Genomic DNA, 13,762 nt, shown 5'->3' with positions numbered 1-13,762 from the left:
AACTCAACTATTATTCAGTTGACGGTTTTTTTTTTTTTTTTTTTTTTTTGTAATGTGATTTCTCTTTTGGTTTTTCTTTTCCCATTTGGAATTGGGAGTTTTTTTGGTTGAGGTGCACCAACAATTTAAACCTGCACCAATTGTTATCAATTGGTCAAAAAATCAGCTGAAAAAGTTACATTAAAATTCCATAAGCAATTAAATCCTCTTTACCAGCCTTTTCCAGCTGGTAATTAACCATCCATGAAATCTGAGAATAGTGGAAAAGTCTACCTTTTTATATATATTTTTTCCTGTTCCAATATTAATGTTCACCAGACTTTAAATCAAAATTAATCCATAATGCCACTAGATAATAATAAAACCTTTCATAAACCCAAGTCAATTATCCTTAAAACTTGGAAACAGTATTTCTCAAAGTTTAATTGACAAAAAAAGATTTGATTTAGCCTACCGTAATGATGTGCTTTGTTTCACTAATCTACCATTAGTATATATATATGCTCCTGAAGTCAATACATCCCATAGAGAAAAGAGCCGGCCACCACATATTAATAGAGTCGAATCCTTCCGAGTAACCCCGATTATTCTGATTACCATATAAGTCGTAACTCTAATCCAATCACAGACCATGTTGTATTTTCAAATTTCCAATACTTTATTATTTACTACCACTACTCGTTTTCAAATTTCACCTTCCATTTATAATGAAGCTTCCCTCCAAACACCGCACAGAACCTCCAAACGGCCATGTTTCTCTTATCCAACCATTCTCTCTCCCTCTCCATCTTAATCATCTTCCTCATCTCGCCGCCATGTATCACCGCCCCAAGGGCGGTGCCGCGGGAATACAAATCAAACCAAGAAAGCGAAACGACAATGGAGGAAAACTATAGCAGTTACAAATGGAAAAACATAGGGAGCTTCGTGGAAGCCACGAGAGGCAGCCACGTCAGTGGAGTATCGGAACTCAAAAGTTACCTCCACCATTTCGGATATCTCCTATCCGAAAATACTACGAATTTCACAAATATATTCGACGAACCGCTCGAATCGGCCATCGCTCAGTTTCAATCAAATCTCGGACTCTCCAAAACCGGTAAGCTCGATTTGGATACTCTTTCTCGAATCGCGGCACCGAGATGCGGTGTTCCTGATGAAACCACTGCGTTGCATGGAACGAACCGTTTCGTTTATTTTCCCGGAAAGCCTCGCTGGGCTCGACCAATGCCGATGACACTCACATATGCGTTCTCGCCAGATTACATGATTAAATACTTGAGATTCTCCGATGTAAAAGAGGTTTTCAGGCGTGCTTTCGCTCGTTGGGCTTCGGCGATTCCTGTGAGTTTCAAAGAGACCGATGACTATGGCTTCGCCGATATCAAGATAGGGTTTTACAACGGTCAACACGGAGACTCGGAGCCGTTTGATGGGGTGCTGGGTGTGCTGGCCCACTCATTTTCGCCGGAGAGTGGAAATTTCCACCTCGACGCGGCTGAGACGTGGGCGGTGGACTTTGGAATTGAGAAATCGGCGACGGCGTTCGACTTGGAATCGGTGGCGACGCATGAGATTGGACATATTCTAGGACTGGCACATAGTCCGGTCAAAGAGGCAGTAATGTATCCGAGTTTGAAGCCTAGGGAGAAGAAGATGGATTTGCAGATGGATGACATTCAAGGTGTTCAAGCTCTTTACGGATCAAACCCTAATTTTACAGTTGGTTCATTGTCAGAGTCCGACATTTGTACAAATGAAGGCATTGATTTGGCAAGTAGATCATCGCCAATGTGGGTCGGTTTCGTTTTGTTGTTTGTTTTGTACTTGTAAAATCTTTTAGCACTTTCGTGGAGCTTTATTTTCAGCTAGGATATATGATCTGCAGCACTCCTGATACTAATGATCGACTGTCTTTTTTTTTTTTTTTTTTTAATTATCATTCATAATTTTAATTTTGAGGCCAATGAAATAGATATTGACTGCATGTAATTAATTACATATATATGCTTTGGCTTTGCATAAGTGAATTATCATGGGTTGACTTTGCTTTGGATTTATTGTTGGTTCTCTTATATGGGTTTGACTTTCATCAAATTCCTTTCCGTTGTGAATGTCTGGTTGACTAATTATAAAAAACAAAACCATTTATATTATACATGCATATATACATATACATATACATATATATAATACATACATATATATATATATATGTATTCAAGCATATATAAGGAAAACTCTAATGATTTTATTACTATATTTTTTTTAATTAAATTTTGAATCACATCAAATAATTCAAAAATTGTAAATTAAAAATTTAATAATATATTAAAATTTGTTTAAAACAATATAGATCATGTTAAAATTTGATGGTTAATAAATGTAATTGTGATTTAGAGGTTAAAAATTTTAATATTAATTTTGATATTGATGATTTGATTTGAATTTGATATTGTATATATATATATATATATATGTAAATATGTTTCATTCCTTAATCTCTTAAATACTAGCTTAGTACTTGTATTATATTAATCCGAATATTATTAATAATGATATCATAATCGTTATATTCAATTTATATTATTTTGAATTATTAGGTTGATCCTTCCAACCCAAGCTGGTCAAGTAGGTATTGTGTCTTGTCCTAATTAAAAGGAAAGTCATTGAAGTAACTAAATTTCTATTTAATCGCACCAATGATAATAACGTCTCTCCATTTAGGCATTCATCGAAGGTAAGGGATCAACATCCATCTAGATAGTTGCTTCTTATCGAGTGTTCAATGGTGATTTAAATTCACTCACAAACATTACTACTTTAATCATGGAGGTATCTTGATTTTTCTTCGCACTATTTTAATTCTCATCTTTTATAAATGTCAATTACTTGTGAATTGAATAATATCTTTATAAGCACAATTTAATAATAAAGTCATCGCTTTTTTTTTTTTTCCGGATAAAAGATAAAAGTTTGAATTCCTTATTTTCATTTATTTTATTTTATTTTTTTTAAAGGAAACTAGATTGCAATATATTTTTTTTTAAATATCAAATAATTAAAAGAACTGTTTTAAATTATTGTAATTATATATTTATGGCACTGATTTAGTACAATTTGACGAAACAACCACTAATATATCATCACATCGGTAAAATGTTGGTATTGATATAGGCAGACAGGATCCATTTGAGCGAACATTTATGGCATATTATCATGTGTGTTTATTATAAGGCTACCGAAAAGATTAATCAACTCCCTACTCCATTTAATTTCAGAAAAAGGAAAAAAAAAAATCCCTAATGATTATTAATTTATGCATATAATTTCTGACTAATAATTATTATTATTATAACCCAATTAAATATACAAATTATTCGTTAATCATCGAGACAGCATAGTATATAAACGGCCCAACATGGATGAACCACGATCTCACTCAATTACATGGTCATCAACGGACTTCCGACTTCCGAAAAAGAAATAAGTCATCAATATACGTGCCCACATTATCCTTATATAGATGCATTTTAAAACATTTTCTGATTTACTTTCGGCTGGAGATAAAGAAAATTATGTTTTATATACTATTTATAAAGGCTACTATAATACCAAACTCCATTAATTCGGAAGATTGATTTTAAAATGCAACCTTTATAAGGAAAAAAAAAAAAAAGTTTAAATTCAACCATATTTGATACTAAAAAGAAAAAACTTAATCAGCAAAAAAGATTAAGGGTGTCATATCAAGGTGATAAAAGTAACTGAAAGTGACGATAAACCGTATATAAAAATATAAAATAAAATAACAAGCCATAAAAATTTTGAAAATTCCATAAATTGGGTGGCCTACTACATGGAAGGCGGTAATAATATAATCGGGTCACCAACCAGAGATCTGTTGTGCATCAGGTGGGCGAAAAGGGTGTATTATTTTATGATGGACTTGGGTGTAGAGAATCCATATTCTTGGAATATAGAGTCTTTCCACAGGTCATTTTCTGACCCACATCATCAACTTGGGCGGCCATGATTTTAATTTCTCCGATTATTGGACGGCGGATGAGCAGCAAAACCCAAAAGTAATCAACATAGAAAACTATATATTATTATATACATATATGATAAAACAAAAATCACGATTGTCTGGGCAGCAAAAATAACTGATAAATCAGAGAAGAAGAATAGTCTTTTTTTAACATAATTGTGTGAAAATGTTATTAAAGATGATATGATTTTTCTTTTTTTTTTTTTTTGGTAAATAAGAAGATATGGGTATAAATATTACTTTATGGCCTAATTAGGTCGGCTATTCATAAAACAAATATACAAAAATTTTACAATAAAGTTTAGAGCTGTTATTTGATTATTATTAATTTCATTGATTCTTTTCCTATTCCTCTACCCATATTTCAAAATTTTCTAACGAAATAGCTTTCCTATAAAGAACATACGAAACAGTATTTATATCAATTGAAGAAAATCCACAATAAAAATGTCTAAAAGTTGCGCTAGCTTGGCTTTGACAGTTTCTATATGAAAAACGAGCATAAAAAAGTCTTATATCTTCTTCTCTCTATTAACCAGTAGAATTAGAGGTTTGCTCTGACAAGATCAGTAAGTATATTAAAATTCTAATATGTAGGAGCGCATTATCGTCACCATCAAAAAAAAAAAAAAAAGAAGAAGAAGAAGAAGAAGGTATTTTGTGTGCGTTCTAGTTCTCCTACTGGTTAATATAAAGTTACCTGGACATTTAAAATATAGATCTATCAAATTTTTAATATAGCGTTAGCATTGGAATCCTTAAAGTATATACTCTATTTATATGCAAAACACTGCTAATATATATATATATATATATATATATTTTGTTTTATAAAAATAAAAAATCTTCAATGGATATTCAAAATTCTAGTGGTTCAGTATTATGAGTTTTAATTACTTGATTTCCAAGATCAAATAGAACACTGCATAATTTCACGTTGATCTCTCTGGTCTCTAGATTATTACATAATGCTATAACCTTGACTAACTAATATACATATATTTAACATCGATATAATCATCACGGTCCTCACCAAGGTCATACATTATATATTCTCACACATCGAGGTAAAATTGACCAACATGTTTTTAATATAATGTTATGGCTGTAATCGTCCTAACCACATGTTCAATAAGATAATGGTTGTGTACATTTTCTTCCCCATCATCACTTACATCACAAAAGTACTCTAAACACTTTCGATTTCAATTCGAGTGGCAAGAGTTGACATCGATAATAATGGGTTCCACGTGTCAACAAAGAAAGGATTCCCAAGTGTCGCTAGACCCATATTTCATGACCACGAAATATTATTATATGCTAAAGTTAACGATTTCAAGAGTAGAGCATATGTTTCACGACACCAAAAAAAAAAAAAAAAAAAAAAAATCAAATAAAGCATAAATATATATATATAGATATATATATATATGTAATTAATATAAATTTAATTGGTAATTATGAATTGTTTGTCTACATTGGATTTCTCGAATTTAGGCTTTCTTATCTAGACGTAACAACTTCGAGGAGAAAATTACTTTTTTACTCTCAGACGGTCGGAAGAAACAGTATAAAAAAAATAAGAAACCCTCAAAATTTTTTATCATTAATGATTTTGTTTCTGCTATCTAGTTAATAATTTTCTAAAACTATGATTCTATAAAGTCTTTTGATGCCTATTATAATAGAAAAGCTCCAACGAAGGACTTGATTTTGTAACTATAAAACCAAGAAGGAAATAACGAAGGAATACTCACATAAGGGAACCGAATCCAATAATATTAATCTGCCTAGCTATGTCACACACCTATATATATATATAAATAGATATCTTAATTCCTAATTTTTTTATAAAAAAAAACTTAATATATATGTAGTATCCCATAGATACTGTTGTTTGTAGGGTTATATATGCTAAATTGGGTAAGACTAAGCAGAAATTAATCTATCAACAAGATGTGTCCCGTAAAAAAGATCAGCAAGCACATTCAGAAAATTATGAATTAATTTAATACATAAATAACAATTAGTGACAAATATTAAAGAAGACATGGAATACGACACGTGAAAGTTGCATTATTGCATGTGTTTTTGGCTTTCCTACATGTACAAGTTGCTTGTACGTTTGGAACTTAATTTGAATATATATAGTATTAGGGTATGAATTTAAAAGCCCAAGTAAACCATGTGACACGCCTTGATGATAGTTTTGAAAGAAAGGAAAGTACGTGGACGGGGAAAATACCTGTTTCAGAACACCATGTGTCATTTATGGAGAGTTTTCTTCAACTTGAAATTAGGTTTCACATGAAGGTCAGAAAACCATATGAAGCAACAGACATTAACAGAGAAAACGAGAGAAAAAGAGAGAGTTGGTAGTAAAATAAAGATATATATATATATATATATCGATTTCCTTCTCAAATAAAAATGATATTATTGAATGTTACCCCAAAAAAAAAAAAAAAAAAAACAAACATTTTTTTTTTTTTGTTGGGATAATTAGACGGATAGATGGAATTGATAGATTCAATAATGTCATTTCAAGAACCACAATGAGAAGGGGTTTTGTTGGTTTCTCATAAATGTCCAAAACATAAACAGTGGAGGAGAGCTTATCCGCTTGTGTACTTTGAAGATATTTCACAAAGCGATATGGGTCATCACACTAGTACAAGCATATGTAAGAAAAAATATCAATTATTCCAAGAACAAGTGAACGGCCTGGAACCAATATCAACCACTTAAAAACTCTTCTCCTAGTCTTATATTTAAAGCACTTGCACTTCTACTTTTATTGATAACAAAGAGAACTAAATGTAAAATAATTTTATGGTCAAACTTTAATATAAAAATATGTATATTTTTTACTACTTTATTTTATTTTATTTTTGTTTTGATGGAATAGGGGGCCTAGCTACATATTAAAGGCTTTCAATGAATCTATAAAAGTTAGCAGGCTTTAGGTACTATGAATTCTTTGGCGAAAAGGCATCCAAACGCATTGAATTCTCCTTAAGAGACTCAACAAGCAATGAAGGTGCAACTTCTCCATAAATCCCTGTTGTTACACAGACAAACCCTACCCACCCACGCCTCCCTCACCACAAAACATATAAACCCAAAAGTACACTGCTTCTGAACAGAAGCATAAACTACATAATAAAGCACCCAAAAAGGAACAGCAATGATATTGAATTGTTATTTATAATTTTCAATATTAATTCCATCGTTTCTCTTGGCAATTTTATGTTGATTACTTTCTTATTTTTTTCTTTAATTTTTCTTTTTCAATCTTCTGATCAATTCGAACTCTCGAGCTTTGCCCATCTACTAATTAATTTTTAAATAAACCTCACCAATTATATATGTTAATTGTATAGCAAAAGTATATGGAAACCCACTAGTAGTACTACTAGCTACTATGCACACAAGGAAATGAAGTGAAAAGCTTGAAATTCATGCTTATATTATATATACGATCAACAAAGTTACATTATTTTTTAACAACTTATCGAAAGCAAAGACCCCCAAAAAAAAAAAAAAAAAAAGCATTCATAACTCTGAAAGGGAAAACACTCAGAAAAAAACAACTCATATAACTAACATTTGCAACTATAAACACAAGCCCACAACACGAGGTCGACTTTTTTTATTTATTTTATTTATTTTTTATTTTAAAGTACTCCTAACACATTACATCTTTGAGAAGCTTGTACCTGCGCGTGGTGGGGCGTGGTGATGGAGCACCGCCTGGATTCTTTCCTTTGTCTCCGCCATCTTCTCGATCGGGTTGCTTGATTTTGTCGCCGGCGTACTCTGACCGGTTCGACACCGAATCGCTTCCGGCGCCGCTGGATCTTTTCGATGAGCTTCCATGTCTTGTGCTTTTCCCTTCGCTTTGGCACCAATCACACAATTCAATTGGCTCCGCATATTCGCTGTAATAATTGCTGCAGTACCTGATCATTATAAATTATAACGATTAATTAAAATTAAGCACTTTAGCAGAAAAAAATAAAAATATAAAAATATAGCCCAAAATTCACATGGATATTGTGGTTGGTATTTATAAATGAAAATATACAACATGATGAACATATCCCCATGATGATGATGATATAACTTATATGTCTCCATTATAGATAGGTTGGGTGGGTGGCTGTTTTAAGGAGAGATTGGTTTCAACTTATTCAGTTAGCGGTACCTATCAAAGATATATATGATAGTGATGATATATACTATATATGATGATGATGATGATGATGATGAGGATGAGTTTGCATACATGTACATGTATATGCGGCATACACATAGATCTGTTAATTTGTTTGCATAATGATAATCATAATTATATATATATGTATATACATAAATACATACGAGTGCTGGAATCGATTTCGGCATTTGTTGCAGCGAAAGAGCTTGTCAGGGAAACCCACGTCGCCACACATGCAGCACACAGTTTGAAGATCCACCATTGCTAATGGCTGAGCAAAACAAAAACAAAAAAAAAAGAAAAGGATGAATCTTCAAGTGGGTTTAAAGTCTTAAACACACGCTGATTACCGAATTAGACAAAACCCCAAAGCCCAAATAGCTTGCGAGCCTGAGAAAAAGAGATAACTACGAGAAGATGAGGAAGGAAGGGAAGAGAAAGAGAGGGGGGGAGAGATGGAGAGAGGGAGAGACTCAGAATATAAAGAAGAAAGAGTTATGGTTTTTTTGAGTCGGTGTAGAAATTCCATAATTATTATATATAAAAATAAATAAATAAATAAAATAAAAATAAAAACAAATAAGATTGATATATTTATATTGGATATATAAACAGGTAGACCACAGGTTGCTTGCAGTCGTTTTCAGTTAGGGCAGAGAAAAAGAGAAAGAGAAGTGAACCTTAAAATTATTGGTCAGAAAATGACTCTTGTGTCCCGGGTCTTGCTTTGCTTCTTTTCAATTTTTCATTGCTTGCTTGCTTTACCTTTGTTTCTTTTTCTTACCTTTCCCTTATCGTTTTCTTGTTTTTGCCCCCCTTTCCCTCTCTAATTCCTCTTGTTTTGCTCTGTCTTTGTTTTCCACCTGTACCGGACCACGCTCCGAATTATCTAGAAATAGTAATTCATAACTTACTATTCCATCAAAAATATTAAATTATTATATATTATCTTTCATCTTTTTATAAATATATATTTTTTTCATGGTTGGTTCTAATCGAGCCTGATCTCCTTTCATAAATTTGGAATTAAAAAATCTATTTGCTTCCCCATAATTATTAAAGTAAGTTGTCCTTTATTTAAAAATAAAATGAAATAAAATAACAAGTAAGAATAAAAAGGGGTGGGGGAGAGTGGCCATTTGGAGAGACTTGGCTGCCAGGCTACTGTGTACTGAAGTGGTGGAAGGTTAGAAAAGAGAAGGAAAGCACTTAAAATGTTAAATAAGGTCAACTTCGTACCTGTGCTTTGTCGTTATGAGGGTGGGATATAATTGTCATTCACTAGCTTCTGGTGGATAATTGAGGAATGTTAGGAAACAAAAAGTACAGTTACTACTGCTTTGTTGCCTTTAAACAAAGTTCGCCACAAATACGACTGACAGTCGAAAGTAAACCATGGTGCCACTCACCTGTATATAATTCGCAACATCCTATAATCTGGACCGTCCATTGATTGTTCCATGATCAGCAAATACTTGCTTAACCTGATCAACTTAATCTGATGAGCGGTCAGGATCAATGAGGACGTGTATCTTTAATGTAACAGTAATCATTTTTTTTGCATATGATGTGGCTGATAAGTATGATATGGGACCCAGATCTCCCTTTTTGGTCTGGTTTTCGTTTTGGACCTACTCATGTACGAAACAAGGAGGATTATCAGTTTAATTATTCGTATAATTAAATTAATTATACTACTTGAACGAGAAAACAAAAACATTTTTCTTTTCGAGTATGGGAAATTGCTTGGATCAGATTTAATTAGTTGGAAACTTGGACCCACGGTCCTGAAGTTTGATGGCTATATTAAATGTTAATTTGATTTTATACTTTCGTAAAATATTCTGCTTTGGCTCTACTCGCTATATTTGTAAATTTTGATTTTAATTTTCATATTCTTGAAATTAATTTATGACCAGTAATTGATCTATATGCAGAATGAGGCAAAGATCAATTTACCTATATATGATCGATTTGATGATTTAATTTCATATGTTGAATTTCGTTTATTTAATTTTTCTTATCTATGTCTCTCTAGTTTGTTTATAAAAAATCATGCTTTAATCATGCAAAAGAAAGTGGTTAGCAGAACCTCTAGTAATGAACTGCAGATAAAATGCTTAATTACATATAACTATTTTATTTATTTATTTATTTTTTTTGAAAGGGCGGTCATTAGAATTAACTATAAAGAAGAAAAAACGGTTCCAATCAAATTGATGTTGATGTATTGGAAATTTGGACCGGCATTAATGCAGGGTTATCATGCAAAGATAAAGGAGCGAGTAAGATTGTGGTTTTAAGAGATACATATATATATATATATATATATATTGATTTGTGGATTTAAATCACTCCACGGCATATGATATATAAATATAATTTCTTATAAATGTTAAAAATAATAAAAAGATGTGGGGAAAGTATATGTGTGGGAATTAATATGTAACAATTTACAAAACATTTATAATGATAAAAAAAAAAAAACAAATAAATAAACAAACAGTTCTCAAAAAATTGCACAGTTTAAATTGTCCTGAAAGCATGTAGTACTCATTCATGATGAATCGGCAATGGTGATAAATAGAAGTTTTTTACTAAAGTTTCCATAACCTACAAATGAATAGGTTAAGTCAATATATCATGATTTTGTATTTGACATGCATTTGGGAGATCTGATTAATTTAACATAGAATCCTACAAAACTCAACTATCAATTGCGCATTAATAATATTAAAGCCTTATGCTTTACCTTTTCACAAAAAAAAATAATAAATAAATAATGTGACAATAAAAAAGAGAAGAGATTTGATAATTATGGTAAAATATAAATGATGCTAGGCAGCCACTGGAAACCCGTTATACTGAAGGCGGCTCAGTTAATTTCATTTCAAAGATCAATGCAAAAAGATGCTATTGTTTGATTTACTTTCTAAAAGGGAAAATTCTACTTTTACGTAAAAAAGACTTGTTGAGGGGAAGGTGAATGAATTTGCTAACTTCAATATTCATATTTTATCATCATATTCAACCTAGGATCTGCACAAAGATGGTAGTGTTTTTCTTCTATGCAACCAGGGATTAATTTAAGAATTTGAAAAATATATGGGATCGATCATGGATTTTTCCTCTATATATAACCTTTTACTCAAAAGCACTTAAAACTAAAGCAAAATGGGTCTGGTGTTTCAGATCTTGTGGTTGACCAACATAGTTCTTAGGATTATTATATATAAGATTACCAATCAAATTGATTTCGGAGAAACCAAAAAATAAAAAAAATAAAAAGAAGCAGATTGATTTTACTGAATGTGCATCTTGTTTATTAATTAGATAGCATAATCCGAATCAAGAAACTAATTTAAGCTAAATCCAATGTTATACATATGATTATTAATTTTATATATTTATTTGGTAATAAATTAGCTATAAAAAAAATTGCAATATTGGGGTTAAACTCCAAAAATCTTAAAAATCAAATAAGAAGCCGAAACGAATATTATATCAATTTAATTTCAATCAATGACAAAGAGATGTGGGGGTGATTGGTGATGGTGATGGTGGTGAATGTGATGGAGAATTGATAGAGTGGTGTAGGTAGGTTGGCAAAGCTACCACTCCAATTCCATTTTGTGGGGCTGTGCAAAAGCTTGATTATCAATAGAGACTCTGTATATATTATAAATTTTTAAATAATTAATGTTGTTTCTACATATCCCTCAAATCTAAGCTGGCCATTAGCCACCCAAAAAAAAATATATATATATATATATATATACATCTAAGCCGGCCATCATTGTTAACAAACTCAACTATAATTACTTCCCATCCCTTCAAGGTGTTACTTTGTTCATGATTTAAGTAACTTTGATATCAAAAGGTAATCATGAACAAACCCAATATAAAATAGTATCACACAGTTGACTTTTTAAATTTTCAAAATTAGCCTGCACACAAGGTAACGATAACTCGAATCCTTCAGTTGTAAATGCCATTATATGCGAATTTAAATTTTTTTCACCTCCTATATCAGTCAAAAGAAAAAAAGAGAGAGAGGGACTAATGAAATCTACTCGAATTTAGGTAAACCATCAATTAATAAAGATATTTAAACAACAAAAAAAAGAAAAAAGAAAAATAGAAGAAGCTAGATTTGAAATTAAAATTAGACATAATACCAGAGCAAATATTGGGTGATCAATCTTCTAACAACAAACTACAACAATTAAAAAACAATGGTTATAATGATACGACAACAGAATAAGGTAGATATATCTGAAAACAATATTGAGAGAAAATAAATATAGGTGGATCCCACAAGAAACATTACACCTTGTATTTTTTGAAATACACTGAAAAATAAATTTATATGTAAAATATAACATGCATGACTAAGAGTACCTAGTACGACATGGAGGCCTTTCAAGTGATCAGACATCTTTATTTATTTATTTTTTTTCCTTAAACCCACAAAGGCAAAAAGAGATTCATAGATTATTTCCCAGTGGGCAAATCAGACAATTCAATTTTGATTCATTAGTTCACTCTAACTCTATAGTTTTTGGTTGAAGATTGACAATCTACAATAACAACAATAAATTGAATGTAAAACGGTTTGCGTCCAGATATAGGGCCGATTGACACGTTCATGACATCTACAAGTGTTCCAAGTTTTCTGAATACTTCAACGGACGTCATGATGATTGACGATGATCATCACATCAATTAAGAGCCACAATATGTAATCAATAATTATAATATTTTAATTCCCACTAAATTAACTATATTTGCATCTATATATTATATGTTATAAATCAAACTAATTGCTTTCCATGAAATTTTCTCAAGATAGCTAGCTAACATATCATATTGGCCAACGTTGATAGGTTCAATTTTTATTTTAAATATAGCTTGCTAATTGTAACATCACAGCAATAAAGTTGAAAGAAAACTTAGTACATCTGGTGATTTGTCGGTGTTTTTTCTGTTAGGAGACAAACCAAATAACTCATAGTTAGATATGTTGTTTCAGTTGATTATATTGAAATTCGATGGATGTATGAACCAATTTGGTTTCAACCTTATTGGGATTGAATGTTGATTAAATTTTGTTTTGTTTCTTAATATGGTTTTATTCTGACTTTAAAAAAATTGTATATATTTTCTTTCAGAAAATAAATAAATTGTTAGAGATTTATTAAAATTTTTATAGAGCTGCTCAAAAGGGTAGCTTTTAAAGCCTTATAAAGAGTATATATAAATGGCGCGCATTAATTTGTAAAGACAGTTGTCATGTTTTACTTTTTTCCCTTATATAATCGATAATTGTAAGATATATACAAAAATGAAATAGACGTACTGCACTCCACAAGCACTCCTTCCAATTCCTTTTCTAGTAAATCAGATCCCGATTTTTCTACATTAATTATAAAAATATCTCCGGATCATGTTGGTGAAAACGGTTACTTCCCATAGTTCGATCTTATAATTAG

At 31.3% G+C, this 13,762-nt stretch overlaps 2 protein-coding genes across 4 annotated transcripts; one reads left to right on the top strand and one right to left on the bottom strand.

Moving 5' to 3' along the window:
• The first annotated feature begins 513 nt into the window (after positions 1–513).
• LOC107424215 (metalloendoproteinase 4-MMP) lies at positions 514–2,010 on the top strand. The gene has a single exon (XM_016033954.4). It carries the CDS (start codon positions 751–753, stop codon positions 1,831–1,833), a length of 1,083 nt encoding a protein of 360 aa, XP_015889440.2. The 5' UTR covers positions 514–750; the 3' UTR covers positions 1,834–2,010.
• A 1,686-nt stretch (positions 2,011–3,696) lies between these two features.
• LOC107424199 (protein PARALOG OF AIPP2) lies at positions 3,697–8,789 on the bottom strand. Of its 3 annotated transcripts, none has more exons than XM_048479461.2 (3): positions 8,435–8,788; positions 7,771–8,013; positions 3,697–4,102 (listed from the first exon to the last, which is right to left on the bottom strand). In XM_048479461.2, exons 1-3 carry the CDS (start codon positions 8,530–8,532, stop codon positions 4,090–4,092), a joined length of 354 nt encoding a protein of 117 aa, XP_048335418.1. In that variant the 5' UTR covers positions 8,533–8,788; the 3' UTR covers positions 3,697–4,089. The 3 variants fall into 3 exon arrangements, with proteins under 3 accessions (XP_048335418.1, XP_048335417.1, XP_015889423.2); XM_048479460.2 differs by lacking the exon at positions 3,697–4,102 and adding an exon at positions 4,239–6,296 and having other exon boundaries at positions 8,435–8,789; XM_016033937.3 differs by lacking the exon at positions 3,697–4,102 and having other exon boundaries at positions 7,491–8,013; positions 8,435–8,787.
• Positions 8,790–13,762: the final 4,973 nt, after the last annotated feature.

The sequence above is a fragment of the Ziziphus jujuba genome, chromosome 7 (genome assembly GCF_031755915.1).
Source record: "Ziziphus jujuba cultivar Dongzao chromosome 7, ASM3175591v1".
Taxonomy (NCBI): Eukaryota; Viridiplantae; Streptophyta; class Magnoliopsida; order Rosales; family Rhamnaceae; genus Ziziphus; species Ziziphus jujuba.
This window is presented reverse-complemented; position numbering and strand designations above follow the sequence as displayed.